Here is an 18,522-nt window from a genome sequence, read left to right on the forward strand (position 1 = left end):
TTATATCAAAGGAATCAAGCAGAGCTTGACCTCTCCAGGGCACCTCAAAAATTATTGTGTTTCAATGCAGTGGATATGTCTCTTACACCACACTGTGTTAATGTGTCAATGAATGTCTTGAAAAAAACCAAAACAAACACTTTTAAAAACCCCACACTTTCAGATGGAAAATATTTTTTATTGATCAGCTTCTTGTTCCCTTACTCCTCACCCATATTCCTGATCTCACATGATCAATTCCACATGGTTTCAGGATATGGTATTAATCATCTTTTATTTTACTTTATTCCAATATTACACAACAGGAAGCATGTTTGACAGGACTATTCAGTGAAATAAAGGCCAAATATTTGTTAATCAGTACAGTGTGTAATATTATCCTGAACAATTGAGTATAAATATTGATATAATGGGGAAAAATATTTCCATTATTTCCATTAAACTGTTTCCTTCTAGACCATATTTCCACAAGACAGTTTTAAATAGCTATCAAACCAAAGACATGTACTACCTCAGACAAATAGGAAAATTATCTCCAAGGCAAACACAAATGCAATCACAGAAAGCAATTGTTAGATGTACTTAGAGAACATGGTCTGTCATGGTGAGATCATCAGAATGGCATGAGAAAATCAAGACAGGAAATTGCAAAGAAGAATAATGTATCAAAACTGAGAAAACTTCCTCCATTATTCATTTCTCAAAATTTTTTGCTTATGGTTTAAAAAATAAAAGTTACCAACAAGAAAATCTGAAATACTTGTTCTATAGGTACACAAAGCACCATGAAAGTATTCACTTATAGCATGTTTTGTATAAAACACTACTTTAGATGGGAAATGTGGACCTGATTTTCTAGGTGATCTAAGACCCTTTTTTTTTAAATACTGGGAAATAAGGAATACTAATCTGAATTTGTCATATTAGAGTAGGCTCAGCTTGCTAAATTCTTCACTCATGAGAATAATCTCACAGTAATTAGAAACTACTGTTGTGAGAGATGACCAGTTAGACCAGATTTGCAAGTTGCACCAAAATACAATGTTGAGAAGATACTGAGGACCTTGAAAACGTTGTTAAATTCAACGCAAGGACTCTACACTCTTCATCCTAGGAGAAAAACAGAAGAGGAAAGAAGATTGTTGTGAGATTATTTTTTCCAAAGTATAAAAAAAGTTCATTGCTATATATTTGGTATAAAATAACACATCTAACCATTTGTCTACAGCTTGTGTACTTGACTGTTACAGTTCAAACAGTGCTTATATGAAACAAATAAACAAAACCAGGATACTTTATTCTGACTTGTATTTTCTGACAAGGAAAAAGCCAAAGACTGCCTCAAGGCAAGGATGGTAGGCCCTTCTCAACCACATGATTTGAAGAGCTTTTGCAAGGCTGCATCTTTTCCCCATCTTTGAACAAACTTTTTCAGACCATCTCTATTTTCTCTGGAGTTTTAGGTAGCTCCCACTCTTCTAGGCTGGCTCTACAAGGTATCCTTAAAGGAAGAGAATTTTTAAGGGCTCATAAACCAAATTATATCTCCATGGGCTGCATTATTTACTGATTTGTCTATAGCCATGGGGAGGTGTTTTGTAAAGGACTGTGGCAATAAGAAGCAGCACTGGAACAGCTGAGCAGACTTGTCTAATCAGTGAGAGCCCAGAGGGATCTGATCTGCGTGCAAGGGTCAGTGAGAAAGCAGGGGACAGGGGCTAATGATGTGAATATCATGCACAGCACATCTGAGCTTGTTTCAGGGCTCTTGAAGGTTGTGTTGTTACTTTACAAACTTCTCACTTCCATTGGTAATTTGCCTCTCTTCTCCTCACTTTGGCAGCAAGGCAGCTACCTCTGATTCCAGACTAAACTGCAAAGAGAGAAAGCAAGAGAAGAGAGAGCGCAGAAGTGAGGAATGTCTTCAGTGGAAGAGCTAAGAACCTCATATACCTCCTAGCTATATACAAAATTCATTCAGATATTTCTTCTGTGCCTGTAACAAGACCAGTGATATGGTTTCAAGATTAAAAACTCCATCAATTTCCAGAGATGTTTTAAAATGTAAATTAGATAGATACCTGTGTGTCATGGCTTTTGGTGGGTTTCCATCATTGTATGACTGACCATGAAAACCTGAGGGAACAAGTTCAAATATAGGTTGCCATTCTGTTTTCATTATGATTCACATATTTATTCTCAGAGTAACTGGTATGGGTTATTGTCTCATACAAAATACATAAATTTCTTATTTTATAGAGGAAATAATGTCTCAAAATGCTTGGCTTTATTAAATAGAATCCAGAAAAGTGGCCAAAAGAAATAGAAAATTTGAAAGGAGCAAAAAATATTGCCTCCAAGTCAATGCTATTAAATGCAAATTTAAAAAAAAAACCACCACCACATTATTTTCCCATTTCCATCCTTTGTAGAGCAAACAAGACCAAGCCATTGTAATTCCCCAAGTACAGCTTTATAGAAAATATAGAAAAAAATAAATACAGCTTTACAGAAAAATGCTATCTATTGTAGAATAATAAATTATACATGCCAGAAAGCTCTTCTTAAAGCCTGGGTAAAGAGCAGCCTTCCTGATGGTTAGACACAATGACTTTTTTATAATAGATGTTGTTATGACTGGAATCTTGTTTTTTAATAACATCATGAGTCTTCTGAACACACTGACAGTGCTTGGTATCTTTAACAGTAACACAACCTGCACATTTCTATTTTACAAAGAAGTACACAGTATATATTTTCACTATTTCACTGTGTCATTACAAGATTGTTTGTAATTTGCTTTGACATTTGTATAAACCCTATTGTCACAGATTACAGACAAATCTCAAGGTTAATATTATCTTCACTTTTACATGGATGGCTTTTCTTAATGTCTTAGGCCCAAACACAATAGGTCCCATTGTAACAATTATCACCTTGGTGACTCTTTTAAGAAACTTTCATCACATCCAGATTTTAAAGGGCTATTTCTATTAAGAAATACCTTTGTTGTAGAAAATATACATTTAAGAGTACAAAAACCCTTACTAGTTTTGCTGTCACTGATACATTAAAAACCCTACATCTGAGAAGCAGCTGGTGCCTTCCAATGAGTCATTAAGAACATTGGAATTATTGCAGTGAGACAGACCAACCCAGTTCAGTGTCCCACCTCTGACACTGACTTGTACCATCTTGCTTACAGGGAAGTTTTGGGAACACTGGTCCACAGATAGAGATGGGTTGATCTATCAACAAATATAGATCACATTATCCCAAAAACATAAATTATGTCAAGATACACAAAGCATGCAGTTAATGTACAACAAACACAGTGATCACACATTAAAGTTCTGACATTCTTGATAAGTGCACATTTTCTCCTTTTTTTTCTGAATCAGAAGGAAAGAAAAACCAAAAAACAACCAACAAAAACCCCACAGATAAACATATAAACAAAACAAGAAACCAAACCAAACAAGCTTGTGAGAAAAAGTTCAGTATTTAAATATTTAAATCAAATATTGTGCACAAAAAGTTATTTAGTCAGCTTTTGATGTTCTGCTATTTTCATTTACTGCACAGATACCTTCTCTCATACTATGAGGTGCAGGGAAATGCCAAGACTGCCATCTCTAGAGCTTTTAATTATTTTACATACTTTTGTCATACTCTGCATTTTTAAATGGAAAATATAAAAAATGAAAATTCATCCACACTGTATGAACCACAACACTGATTATTTAATTTCTTAATCTTGAATGGGCTTGTTACAAGTTTGTCAGTGGAGAAGAAACCTGAACGCGCATTGTACGAACAATGACATAGGGAACTACATTCAGACTACAAATTCAAGCTCCCTTCTTTTTATTATCAGGCTTCCAAATCTAAAGCTCTACTTAACTGACAGGTGTTTTTAGACAACAGGGAAAATCTGTCACAGGATTTACTACATTTACAGTGGACTAGAAGGAGATGTTAGTTGGTTGGTTGGTTGGTTGGTTGGTTGGTTGGTTGGTTGGTTGGTTGGTTGGTTGGTTGGTTGGTTGGTTGGTTGGTTGGTTGGTTGGTTGGTTGGTTGGTTGATTGGTTGCTGTCACAGGATTTACTATATTTACAGTGGACTAGAAAGAGATGTTGGTTGGTTGGTTGGTTGGTTGGTTGGTTGGTTGGTTGGTTGATTGGTTGTTGGCTAGTTTTGTGAGTTTGGGGAAGTATTTTGGCAATGCTCAGATTGAGGCTTCTCTCAGCATGACTCCTTTTAGACTTTTTAGTTCTAAATTAGTCAATCCACTGCTGTGCTGTTCACCATAAACCCCACAGCCTTAGTTTGCTCTGAACTCACTAATTTCTACAACACCTTACTTTCAGGGCTTGGAGGTTTTAGAATATTCTGGCTCCATAGTGTATCTGAATGTATTTCAAATCATCATCATAATAATATCCAGAAGCAAACTTCTGTTTGCTGGGAGGTGGAGGGAAATGCTGCTGTCCCATTTGTAGGGGGGAACTGACAGCAGGGCTGTCCTGCAGTCACTGCAACAGCAGCAGTGTGTGCCTCTTGCCAAGGTGTGTTTTTAGCTAGTTACCTCATGTACTGACACCAAGGTAAATACAGGTGTGACACACAGAAACTGGCACAGGGTGGAAAATCCACCCAGGAAGCAGAGGCAGCAGCCAGCCACACAAGTTGCCCTCTCAGAGCTAATTAAAGTAGCTCATAAGGTATATGAGTCCACTGTCTATAAAGGACTCTGAGCATATCTAGCTTGCATGCACACATCTACATTCAGTCAGGTGAATCCCACCTCAGTTTCCCAGTGAAAACACACTTCACCTGGAATGTGCTCCTGTACAGAATCAAGACCCAAAGCTTCTTTTGTTAACATGCCTACTTACCACAGAAGGTATCGCAGATCTGCAGTGGAACTGAATAATCTACATCTGTTCTCCAGCCCTGTCAAAAGAAAGAATTGAGGCTTATTCCCCTTTCAGCAGAGCTGTTACTAAGCACTTGTTTGACAAAATGAGATTGCTTTATTAGTTTACTCAAGTGACTGCATTTTAAATCTGTTTTTAAATATACACCTATGGAAATTGTTGGTCTGGTATATATTAAGTGAGTTGCAATCACTTTTAGGTCTCTAAATGATAGAGCTAATAATAATTTTTGTTGTTATCATTGTCTGACGGATAATGTCTTACTTCAAAATAAATAATTTATGCAGGAAATTATCAGTCTCCCCACCAAATTTCATTTCTCACTAGGGAAAGAACTACTACTCTCATTACTCAGAAGGTTTTTGCCAATCTCACTTTCATCTTTCCTCTTTCTTCCCAGCAGCAGAAAGTGAAGCTGAGAAGGGCCTTCCAGGGCAGCTAGTGGAGCCTCAGAGCTCCACTCTCACTTTCATTTCTCTCAATGTCTGCTGAGAACATTAACTTCAGAGAGGCATAAACCTATCAGCTTCATGCTCATTTTCTATCAACAAAATTCTTAATGAAGTTCAACTTCTTAATGAAGTTCAGCTACAGAAATAGAGTGCAGAAATGTCAGAAATCATTTGTGCAGTTCTACTTTCCTGAGTGCTAATTCTAGGACACCATGCACTTGCTGTGCTGTTTACTATATGCCTCACCTTTTCTAGTCAATGTCAATTTTTGAAAATTCATCTATTATTTACTTGGATCTTTTGACAGCTTGGATTTTTTTTTTTTTTATGAAGGAACATATAAAGACAGGATTAGCAATATCCTGATGATATCCTTTTATCTGCCACTGACAAAGAGCAAGATCATGGTGAGCAACTTCTCAGTTAATTAATGTCATCTCAAAGAAAAGTGGCTGCAGCATACCAAGCTTTAAATAATGCTCTTTGCCAACTCAATTTGCACAATAATCAGATTTAGCTGGGAGGAGAAAGCAGTGGGAGTACCTGCTGGTTTGCTAGGTGTTTTAATGATTTGTTTATTAGTTTATTTTGTACAGGGTACCTGGAAAAAGCTAGACACATACCTGAATGCAAATTGTTGACCCACACATTTCCTGTGACATAGTGATTGAAACAGAATCTCCCTAATGAATAAAAAAAAAAAAAAAGAAATTTAATATCACTGTTTTCCATACTCTGGAACAATGAAAACATACTGTGTCTCTCCAGTTCTTTGCTTTGGTTTCCAATAATGCTATGTGTTCTACCGTGTTAGAAAATTAATGGAAGGTTATTTCTTTTCAGAGCTAACCCCAGATCTCACTGACCATAAGCATCTGGTGTAGTTTTGCCAAGCACAGGAAGAGGGCTAATGTTACTGCATTTTATGGAGCATCACAAGGAGGACACTCTCCCCTCTCTGTTTGCTTCCTCCCATCATCTTCACTTCTTTTCCCTGGTGTATGAGCTGAAGGAATGATCCTGTCTTTACAGTTCTGCTGGACTTCTCATCCCATTGTATGCAGAGAACAAGCTGAGCCTTAGGGTAAAATTGTCCTAAATGACTGGCTTGACATTTAATATTTGATTGATTATGGTTTGTCCTCAAAATAATGTCTGTTACTCCACCAATAGCTATGCATCCTCCACCAGTCTCTTCAGGGGGGCAAACTCCTAAAGTAATTTGGGGGAAATTAGGTGAATATATTCAAGCATGAATGAAGAGGAATTAGTGGTTAGAGGATCAACATCAGTTTCTGGGAACACAGAGTGAGGCCTTGATGAAAACTTTGTCTGTACTGCTCATGGTATTGAGACAGGAACCATATGTAATTTATGTGGCGTCCCATTCTGTCACAGTAGCAGAGGACATAACAGCTTTGTACCAAAGGGAAGAAAACAGCATTTTTAAATGCATCAGTGCCTTCATTAAATACACACTTCAGTATCTAGCTGTGATTTATTGGTGCTCCACCATTACCCCTTTCACTTAGCTATTCACACAGGGAACCTTTAAAACCTGAAAATATAAACTCCACAGATTTCATGTGAAATAGACCAGCTGAAGGAAACCTTCCCTGAGTGTTGACAACTCTTCTACCATACAGATCTCCATCTCTGCCAGTAATACAGTATTTTCCAGACAGCTTTTCCCATGAAGATAGACTCTTGATATGCCACCAATGCCCTCTGTGGTCTGTGTTAATTAGGATAGCTGTTTTTTTCCCAGGCCTTTTGCCATGATTGTTCAGCTCTGGGATTTCCTAGACGAACAAGTTATTATCTTCCATTTTTGCATGTCCTCAGATTGAGCTGAGTTGGAAAACTCTTTTTATCAGCTGTTCTGTTACAATCAGCACCAGAGGTGCAAAAAGAATCTAAACTGATTCATTAGAAAACAAATTCAGTATTCAGGGTCCAGCCCATTATGTTTAAGAAACGCTTGTTCATAACTGCCTGGTCATCAGCTAAGCCCTGGTATGTGCACTCTCCTCACTAGAAGAATCACAAGAACCCGAAAAAGGCACAGTTGCATTCTGTCCCTGCACAGTGACAAAGCTGGACTATGCCTTACAGAGAGGACAGATGTGAGAGCTGTGCTGGTCTGTCCTAAAGCACATCCCTTACAGTGGAGTGAAGTCAACAGGCATAGCCAGGAGTAACAATTCAAATCACAATATCCATATTTCTCAAATTTCTCCAAATTCATCATATGCCATCTCATGTAGCTGGTCAGTGAAGCAGACAGCTGGAGCACATATGTAGCAGTGGACCTGAGAGTACTGAGGAGCTGGCTGCTGAACCAGATGGATGTCCTTCAGCATGGTGGTCCTAGCTAGATACTAGGATACCTAGGATCCTAGCTACTAGGATCTATCCTGCTAATATTCTCATGTCTGAAAAATAATCCTATGCCCTCTCTTTTGCTCTTTGACCTCACTTTCCACATGTGTCTCTCAGCAGATCACAGTTTGGGCCAACAAGGTAACTGATAGGCAGGGTCAAAGGGCAAACCACAGTGCTGCACTGAAAATGTCTGGGACATAAATTAAGTTGCATGAGAGGAATGAGGCTCTCATCACTAGCTGCTGCCTGAAACTGAAATCTGACCCTCCCATAATCCTTCCCCACCCTGTCCCCATTTTGTTGGATGAGGCAGTTGTGTAGCCACAAAATCAGCTGGTTCAAAAAGATAATTTGGCTGAAAACAAACCCTTTTTACACATTGAGCTTGTATTGGCAGCTGTGACATTTAGAGTTCATCATGGATTGATGCCTCAAGTCTTACATTTCATGATGTGTGATTTGCCAGGTCAGCTATATCAGGGACCCATATATGAAATATTAACAGTAACATTTTCTATATACATAATACAAATACCACACTACAAAAAATGGCATTAAAAGAATATTAAATTTCCACTCAATAGTCACATCATTTGATGTGACTCATTTGACTTCGGGATCTTTATTTATTTTTTGTTTCAGTGTGAGATCAGACTTAGAACTACATGCTTTTAAATTGTTCCAGTAATTGTTCCAATATGTACATGGTTTATTAATGTATTCAAGCTGCAGAACAATATATGGAATAATAAATGAATGAAGTTAGGTATGTTTAAAAGCCTTACAATGTTTAAGAAATAATATATACAAACCACAGAGACTGAATGGTGCATCCCAAGAGATTCACATGAAGCCATCTGCGTCCTGTTACACACAAGCACTGAGAACTGTGCCTTGGTTTGTGATGTGAAGAAAACTTGTATTTGTTCTGCAGCTGTAGCAGTCCTCATTTTCCAGGCTGATATTAGGGGAAAATACTTACTTTTAGATGTACAAGGACCATATAGTATATTCTAAAATTTATGCCTAAAATAAAAGCTTTTTGTATTTTTAAGTGTTATCAAATGATATGCAAGTGATTGTTCTGATTCCTACAAGTTACTTTTTATACTGATGAACATTAGATCTCTACTGAGAATACACAGAAGTAACAAGCTGTCAAATCTCTTTGACTTAGTTTACAATTTACAGTGTTGTGAACACTTCTCACTTAAGAGACAGCTCATATCTAGTGATTTAAATATTTTCCACAATATAATGTTATGCAATTTTTAAAATATATATTTACCTGGAAATTCTCCATGAGCAAATGGGCATCTAATCCAAGATCCTCGTTTGGTTGTAAACTGAAAGCAGAGAAATCTGTTATGAAAACCAGATTTTCCATTTCAATCTGTGGCAAAATATTCAACTAATGATGATCAGGGTATTCCAGAAAGTTAGAATGTTGCAGAAGATTAATTCACAGCTTTCCTCCTTTATGGTATCTTCCAACATTTGACTTAAATTAGATCCCCTAATTCTTCAGGTATTCATGCATATTTTACAGAAATAGCTGGTCCCACTGACTTAAAAGTAATCTAAAAGAAAACAATAATATGCCTGTATTGGTCTTATTTGGCTCTTTTCTTTTTCTCAACTAGAATAACAAGAGATTCTTCGTTAAATGCACTGTGTTGATAATTTTATTTTCAAATATTTACTATGAAAAACTTTATATGTTAAGTTTAGCATATTCTTCAGAGTTTGCATTGACCAAAAATATTTTTTTCCACTTTTTCTTAAACACATAAAAAGGATCAATCTGACCTGTGTCCTATCTATCATTGCTGTTGCACTTCAAAAGAATCACCTTCTAATCTAATCCTTCACTTTTCCTTCATTCTCAGTTCCCATTTATCAGAGCTATGAAACAAAATATTGATCATAAAGAACATCAGCAGCTGATTTATTTTAGAGACAGAAGGGCAGTTAATATGTGTTTTACAAAGAAATTCCTTTACCTTCATGCAAAGTCTTGGGTGAGTGTCCACACGAGAATATTTAACCTGCTGGAAGACAGAGCACTCAGATTAGCTAGTTTTATTAACTAGTTTCACCAAATCAACTACTGAAATTGCCATGGCTTGATTACTGTGAATGCAACTGGTTTGTTTAATTCATAAACATCCCAGGAAGTTAATCACATAAAATGCTTTGGATTACTGAATAGTTTGCTTCTTTTCATCTGCAATATGTAGCATTTTTTATGGTCAGACTGACCCATTAGAGCTAAATTAATTGATTCTGTGGTGGCTTCTGCAAAATTCTGATTACAGACTTGTTTCAACCCCTTATTTGCCACTCATGAACAACTCAGCAGAACACTTAAACATACATCCAGAAGTATTCAAGCATCAGTTGAGAAATTTTTGAATTTTCCACACCCATATTTCAGAACAGTGAAACATAAGCTGAATTTTAGAAATCCATTTAAGCAATCCATAAAATATTGTTCTTTTGATTAGCAAATTTTTACCCACCAAGGGCTTCACCGCAAAGAGCCTTGTCTTATATAAACAATAGCTACACATATTGCTATACACATGCTCCTACTTAAATAAACCCTGTTGCTCAAGTGACTGAGCACCCTACACAGCCAAACACTTCCTTCCTGTAACTGCTTTTGAGATCATAACAATAGTGTCCCAGAAGACAGTTTTGTAGGAGTCTGCTCAGACCTGGGGACAGCTCTGTCATGGACAGAGAAAGGCCCAGCCTCAGTAAAGAGGAGTGATGCAGCTTTTGTGCCTTAGTCAGTACATGTGCATAGCATTAGAGTGTGTGACCTTGTCTGGATTTGCAGGGCAGCCGGCCCTATCTGAGGAATCTGCATACTGCAGAGATGGTTTTCAGGGTTACAGTACAATAAGTGAACCAAATTCAATATCAAACTTGTTAGAATTAATGTTGATGATCATTGTGGGTCCCTTCCAGATCAGGATACTCTATGGTTCTATGATTATATTATTGTTCAGTCATTAAATGCAATCAGTAAATACACGAAAACACTCATACTCTGTAATAAATTTGGTTTCTGTTCTGGTGACAGATACAACCATTACCAACCAGAACCCATTTTAGTCTTATTTTGGGTTTTTTTCCCCTTTTCTCTCCTGCAAGCAATGAATTGTATTTGTTGCCAGCAGATGAATAATCCCACAGGGTTCACTCACATCTAGAATTAAATTAATCTGTTTTTTCAAGATCAAAGCTTTGTTGGAACTCATAAATGATGAATCTGAACAATCACTAAAGGCTTGGCCAGGAGTTCCTAATCACAAAAGCATTCAACAGTCTTGAGTCAGCCCCACCCCCTCCCCAGTTATGTCATCAGAATAATAACATTAATCCAAAAGTTTCAGAATTCATCTCTTGGGTTGTCTTTTCTGTTGTTACTTTAAGTTTACTGCCTTCTCTCCACAATCAGGCGAACCTGAAACTTACTTTTCATGATAAAATTAATTCTAATGGACCTCAAAAAGCCAGAGCATTCAGTATCTTCAGATTGAAGTGTTAAGCCATTCAAGACATATGCATTTGAAAACCCTTCTCAACTTGAGAAAATAATTGCTGGAAGAATGAAGGGACACAATATTTCAGCACCCACAATTTCAAGACAATGGACCAGGTTGAGGAAGGCACTTCCAGAAGATCTTAATTACAAAACAATTGTGCCCTACCAGAGTACTGTTATATCTCTAGAAATATGTAAAGAGATTTAGCTTCATGTAGTTTATATTTCTGGTGTCTAAATGTTAAATATCTAAATCTGATCTAATCACAAGAGTCTCTTGTGACAGTAAAAAGAAGGTGGTACCATCAGAGAGAAATCCCTCCAGCCTACTCTGCCTATCTACAGATGAGAAGAGTTGTCCTCACAGTGTGTCTGTCCCCTTAATTTAAAGGGAATCTATAAATAAAAAGCAGATCCTATTTACCCGAAAGAATTTAGCAAACATTACTAGCTGCCCAGTCATCTCCACTTTTTATTTCTTTATAATGAGTCAGTGACTATTTTGAATAAATCATGTGATTAGTGTGCAAGAACAGACTGTGATTATGAATAGTTCTAAGTATCAGAGAAGAGAGGAATTTGCAACTGCTCTTATTCCAAAGTCTAGCTCTTCACATTATGCCTTTGGTGATGCCTTTCTATCTCACGGTTTGAATTAATCCACACAGCTCTTACTTTCTCCGAAGAATTTTTGAAAGATTTTTCTATATCTTCACAATGGTCATTCGACTTGGTGAACCTGCATAGGTTAACCATGGCAAGGACAGGACAGGCTGGCTCCCAGGCAAGGGTTTGTGTTGATGGGTTATAAACAATATTGTCCCATAGCACCTGTGTATCTGTGCACAAAGAGAGAGGGAAAACATTATTCAAAATGTCCAGACAGGAATCAACACAGTTAATAAGTCTGGTATCTCTACATGTGCTTTAAACCAAAATCTTGGACTTAACACAATAAAACACTTTTTAGGCCACAATTTTTTCTATTTGCCTGGTAAAAAATTACTTTCATATGTGCGCAAATAAGGCAATTTCTTTTGATTTTTTTCTGTTTGTTTCTGAGCTCTCATCTCTGACCAATTTCTGATATTTCTGGAATATTTGAGTGAATAATTTAACATAGAACTCATATATAGTTAACTGTCTCCCTTTTCAACTGCTGGAATATTTGAGTGAATAATTTCCTGTTAACATAGAACTCATATATAGTTAACTGTCTCCCTTTTCAACTCCTTGCTCCTTCCTTTATGTTGGGTATTGGACACCCTCAAATGTCTCCCTGAAGTCCTCTTATCACACCATTTCTAATCTGATCTTTTATTACTTCTGCCCAGTTTGCATGTCACTTAAGAAAATGTGGGAAATGACTGGAAAGTTACGTAGTGTTTTTGTTGGCATAAACTTGGTGAATTATTTGGTCTGAAAGTAAGTTATTTCATCTACCCACAGTAAAACAAACCACTATGATTATTTCCTTGAAGTTTTGCAATATGTGATTTTCAGTGCAGATTAGTTTAAACTGTGACATACTAATGGAGCTGCTGAAAGTCACTCTTATAAAGAGTAAGCATGCAGTACTTGCCATTTTCAAAGGGGCAAAGTTGTATCCTCCTTGCATCTGGAAGTGCCAGCCAACCCTACAACCAAACAGTGGACATCAGTTAGAGGCTGTCAGAGACACATGTTTTTAACATTTCAGGTAGAATGTGACAGCATTTTTTCGGCCAAAGATAAGGGTGCTATGTTTGTTAGAAAGCTTTGGGAGTCATTTTTTTAAAAGAAGTTTTGCACTATTTTTTCATTTTGTTGTTCATCATTAGGGGCATTGAACTAATATGATCCTTTCTAACAATATATTTCTACCATTTCTAAGTCATATATTTGGTTCAATTTCATTTAGAAAATCTTCCGATTTGATTTTCATTAAGTTTCTTACAGTGTCACTACTTTCTAGGCAAATCAAAACATTCAATAGTCATAATATAAGATCTCCTGGCCTGGACAATGGTAAAGGATGCATCCTTAAAATCTGAAGACTAACACTCAACCCAATCTTCAAGTATACGTGCATGGCTGTTGCTATGCCCTATTTATTTAGATCTATGTGCAAATGTTTCTCTTATTTGGAGTTCCCATCTGTTTGCTTAGCAATCCTATTGCAGAATTTTCTGTGTATGCACTGAGAGAAATAAAATTTTTCAAGTGACCTTATATTTTCAGAGTGGAATGAAAAAATTCCCTCGGCTTTGACAAGACTTTGTGGTTCAGCTTTCCTATTTAGGTATGTGTTTTTAGGTCCCACAATGTACACATCTAAGTGTCACTAAAGTGCCCAAATTACTGTCACAGTAGCCTCATGATGACCTAGCCACTGCAGCCAGTGGAATCTACAGTGCAGTCCAGCACATCCCAAAAGGACAGGCCAACTGCCTTTGGTCAGTTGAGCAACTGACTGCATTAATTAGATCTCCATTAAGAGTTTCTTCACCTAATTCAAATGTAGATATCTATATTTGGTTATCTACATTTAGATATCTTAATCTCAAGGTAAATCCAACCCCAAAATTCAGTGAGAAAACTAGGTTCACATAGCATCTTTCTATGTTATCAGGAAAATTTTAAATTTCTTTAGGATCTTTTATTCCTTGTATGAAAGATATTCCAAAATCTCACTTCTCAGGTTTTCTTAAAAATCTGCAAATGTCCTGAATATATTCATGGAATGAAGTTTATCCACCTTCATTCTCATTGCAAGAATGGCTTTTATTTAAAACATATTTTATTTTTCCTTATAAGTGACCCTTCTGGTCTGTATTTGCACAGCAAATATAATTTCTCTTTGCATGTGTTTTACCAGGCTAATGGAAAGATGGTATTTAAATCTCCTTTGTAAAACAGTCTCTTCATTCCCCAACCACTGCAGATTTTTTTATGTGTATCTTCCTTTTCAATTAATCTTTCTTGAATATGGATACACAAATTCTTTGCAGTATTGGAAGGCCTTGCCCATACTTTCCTGTTAGCTTGGAATAATCTAGCTCACTAGACTTTTGTTCATGTTTACATGTAGACATCATGGAAGCCAGCTAGTTAATCACCCTGTGATCAACTATTTCAGCCAGATCTTTTTTCTTCCACTGTTATTTCTAAATGAGGACTCACACCTTACAGCAAGAATTCTTTTTGTCAGAGGAAATGCATGAACTTGCACTTCATCATTTACACTTCATCATCCTTCAATTATGCCACATATGAAGATCTCTAGTCTCTTCCAATCACCCTAACCCTCTTCCATTTTGATTATAGGGCCCAACTGTATTCCAGCAAATCCCACTATACATTCCTGCATTTTGTCCCCATGTCATTAACGGAAACATTTATACGAGAATGACTCTAAGTGTCATCCTTAAATAACCTCCCTACCAGCACAGGCCCATCCAACAGGAGTTGCTGAGTTAGCCCTGCAGCCAGGTATTATCTACCACTCAAATCTTGCTCTCACTCTTGGTTTCCTCAATTCCTGTTTTAGTTTCTCATGCAATACTATATCAAATGCTGCTGACATTCAGGCCGATTATGTCTTCTGTCTTTTCACTGTTTATTAAAAAATCAGTCAAAATAATATTACACAACACATTCCATGAATTATTGTAAATTTTATCCCATTTTCTTCTGATTGCCATGTTTTAATTAGCATTTTCTAAAAATATCTTTTCCTTACATTTATGTATTCTAAGGTCAAAAAAAGCCTAAGTCAAAAACTTGGGTCTGGAGCCTTTTTCTTCAGATTTTTCCTCCTTTCTTAGCACAAATGCCTGATAAAATTTATTTTAACAGAAATACAAATAAATACCAAATTCCAGACTGTATTACCTCAATGCAAAGACAAGGGAGTAGCTGAGAATATTTCAGAGAAACGGATTTAAAAGATTCCTTTCCTTTTATCTGAAATGAAAAAGATGGTCATAAATCCAGAGCAGTAATTTCTTTTAATAAAGCTAAATTATAGATATAGATTATATAGATATAGATAAATATAGACAGAGATTATATAGATATAGATAGATTCAGATATAGGTTATGTAGGTGATACAGATGATAAAGCTATAGATACAGACATAGGTGGCATTTCCTGTAACTATGACCTTAATTACCTAGGTGTGATACAGATGATAAAGCTATAGATACAGACATAGGTGGCATTTCCTGTAACTATGACCTTAATGAGCATTGCCACCTGCAAGGCACCCTCCCCAGTTCCCCAAAGCACCATGAGTTTAACTCACCACAGCAAATGCCCCAGCATCTTCACAGGTAAACCATTTGTGGCACAGGCGAACGTAATAATCTTGATCTCGGGGAAAGTTGGATACATTCACTGTTACAATTTTCTTTGCCCTGTCTAAATTATAGTCTAACTTTCCAGCTGAAAAAAAAATTCCAGATGAAAAAATTTCATCTGTCTCATGTCAGATGAAATTATTACATCTGTTTCTTTATAACTTTATTATTTCTATTTTATCTATTTATAAAAGGTACAGAATATGTTTCATAATTTGATGGAGATTAAACTCAACATCTATAGAATCTTACCTAGAATATTTGAAATTATTATTACTTTATACCCTAATAGTCCTCTTTTTTTTATGAGACATAATTTGCATTCAACATTATTTAGTTTAACACTTGTAATACTGAGAGGCCAAGATACTTGCCAATTTTACCTCAACCTTAGTACTTGGAATCTTATGTAGTTTATGTACAAATATTTGAAATATACACATTAATACTACTATAAGGGCTGATTATCCCAAGATTGTAATTTTCTTCCACAGAGAATGTAAGAATGTGCAACTATGATAAACAAGTGTAATATGTGGAAGGAATATTTTTTTATACATATATTCACAGATATGTGTTTGGCAAATCAATTTCAATCTATTTATGAGCTCTTTCAATAAGATAGAACATAAAACCAGCAATCCAAAGTGCATTAAAAGAACACATATCTATTTCCAAAAGCTTAGAAATCAAATAAAATATCAAAACCTTTACCTCCCATGTAGCACTTACAATAGAAATATATTTCCAGAACATTGCCATGTACCATTTCAATAGAAATACATAGAAAGAAATAAATTTCCAGAACATTACCCATCAACTACATGGTAATTATAAGTAGTGGTAGTTGTAAATCATAATTTTTTCTCCCTGCTCACTTAAGTATGAAAACATGTCATTGTATAGGTCACCAGAAATATCTCACAGCTCTAAATTGCATAGAAGATCAGCTCACCCAAACAAGCTGGAATATATTTTCCCACATCACTGTTTCTGCAATCTGCAAGGTAGAAGGCAGAGTCTGTTTCAGTGCTTCTTTATTCACATAACTGTGTAAACAAACTGCCAAATTATCCTGTAGATTCCCAACAGGAAACCTCTCTCATCCCTCTTTTTAAGGGCATTTTTTAGATAAACAGCATACATTTTTAGATAAACAGCAAAAAAGATAAGTACTCTTCCCACACGCAGAGATGATATGACAATATGCCTTAAGGACCTATCTCCCCTGTCTGGGGTTTCTACTGGGAAACTTCATCAGCAGTTAAGGCTGCAGCTGAGGATATAGCACCACACCTCTTTACCTAGAACCTAACAATAATTTGAATAATAATATTTATTTTTGTTACTTTTTCCTCGAAAAACAACTCCTGTTGTTTACCAGGCTCATTTCTCTGTTATCAGTAATTCTGGTTTTTTGCTATTCTGACTCCAGCCTTAGAAAGAAACACCGTACCTAGCTCCTAGGGAGCTTACCAGAATTAGAAGCCAGGCAGCACTTTCAGAATATCTGGTATTTTTACTACCTAGCTCCTAGGGAGCTTACCAGGCAGCACTTTCAGAATATCTGGTATTTTTATCTCCAAAACTTAACTCTTAAGAATATTAAAACAATTTTTCATGTGTTGCTTTCACCCCTCCTTGCATAACACAGTATTGGAGCAGCACTTTAATTTCCCCAGAGTCCTTTTCCACCAAGAAGTATTTCCTATTTTCATTTGTTCACTCACGACTGTGTCTTAAAACTGGGCTTCATGAAACCTTGTTTCCTCCCCTCTTTGTTCACAAAGTACTTATATACCTCAATAGAGAATCAGGACTGATAAGAAAATTAAAGTCTTTTTAAGCACAAAAAGGCCTTACTTGTACCCAAGTGTCAAACCATACCGCAGGGATGACACTGTACCAAGGGGCAAGGGCAAGAACCACCCACCCATGGGCTCTGGAGATGGGAAGGCAGGACAATCCCAGCCTGGGATTGAACAAGGTGTCTCAATTCATTTTTTGCTTTTTCCTTCTCTGGCCACACTGTATCTTGGCTTGGACCACAGTGCTGAATCTATTTTTGTATGCACATGGCATAATTTGTAAAAAATTTGTGGGCACTTCACCCTAAAAACATGGAAAAATGCTACCTAATCTTTTTCTCTTACATGTAAACAGGCTATAGAATGCCTAGTTAATGACAGTAAAAATAAATTTCTTATTAAGCTTTCTTATTAAGCTTTCCTCAGCTTCTGAAGCCACCCCTGGGCCACCCATGCAGAGAAGCAGAAGCTCCATCTGAGGCACAGAGAGCAGGCAGGGCTGAACCTGCAGGCAGAGAAAAAGCACATGCCAATCACAAGAAGGGTGACAGGGACAAATACATAGTGTAAATTCCATTTTCCACATACCTTTAGGCATGAACTCTGGGTTTTATATCAAGTCAAGACCTTTACTTGCTAACAAAAAAGAATCACTGAAATGTAAACTAAGACTGGTCCTGGCGTACATGACCTACCATCAGTTAGGTGAGTGTGTCAGGTCATATCCCAGAATGCGATTTGCATGTGCTTTTGTCTTTCAGGGTGTTGGTTGGTTGGTTGGTTTGGGGGTTTTTTTATTTTACAAGATATTTCTTGAAAAGCATCTGGTTTAAGATGTTTCCTACCTTCAACATAGTATTGCTGACTCAGCTTGACTTCACAGTAATGTGGTACAGTTTTCATGGTCACATAGATGTTTTGTGCTACATTGACTTCAATGCAATTGAACTGTACCTGTACCTGTTAAAAACATTGATAAAATTGAGTTCACACAAGACTTCCAGATATAGCAAAACCTTTGGCTAAGATATTTAAGAAA

General features: G+C 36.6%; 1 protein-coding gene across 4 annotated transcripts in view; it reads right to left on the reverse strand.

Annotated features, from left to right (window-relative positions):
• Positions 1-204: 204 nt before the first annotated feature.
• The window catches only part of IL17REL (interleukin 17 receptor E like), a 44,653-nt gene continuing 26,335 nt past the window's right edge, over positions 205-18,522 (reverse strand). The window contains exons 5-17 of one of the 4 annotated variants that reach the window (XM_039726879.1): positions 18,329-18,443; positions 16,631-16,675; positions 15,621-15,760; positions 15,208-15,279; positions 12,917-12,971; positions 12,010-12,173; positions 9,782-9,829; positions 9,067-9,124; positions 8,591-8,736; positions 6,017-6,076; positions 4,900-4,957; positions 2,082-2,136; positions 205-1,110 (exon numbers count right to left, since the gene is read on the reverse strand). In XM_039726879.1, the coding sequence (XP_039582813.1) occupies positions 1,083-1,110; positions 2,082-2,136; positions 4,900-4,957; positions 6,017-6,076; positions 8,591-8,736; positions 9,067-9,124; positions 9,782-9,829; positions 12,010-12,173; positions 12,917-12,971; positions 15,208-15,279; positions 15,621-15,760; positions 16,631-16,675; positions 18,329-18,443 (1,044 nt within the window). In that variant the 3' untranslated portion in view covers positions 205-1,082. Of the gene's footprint in view, positions 1,111-1,735; positions 1,874-2,081; positions 2,137-4,899; positions 4,958-6,016; positions 6,077-8,590; positions 8,737-9,066; positions 9,125-9,781; positions 9,830-12,009; positions 12,174-12,916; positions 12,972-15,207; positions 15,280-15,620; positions 15,761-16,630; positions 16,676-18,328; positions 18,444-18,522 lie in introns of those variants that run through there. The other 3 variants (XM_039726880.1, XM_039726881.1, XM_039726882.1) reach the window with 3 other exon arrangements.

Source organism: Passer montanus, unplaced genomic scaffold (assembly GCF_014805655.1).
Source record: "Passer montanus isolate IOZ18808 unplaced genomic scaffold, ASM1480565v1 scaffold6, whole genome shotgun sequence".
NCBI classification, from domain to species: domain Eukaryota; kingdom Metazoa; phylum Chordata; class Aves; order Passeriformes; family Passeridae; genus Passer; species Passer montanus.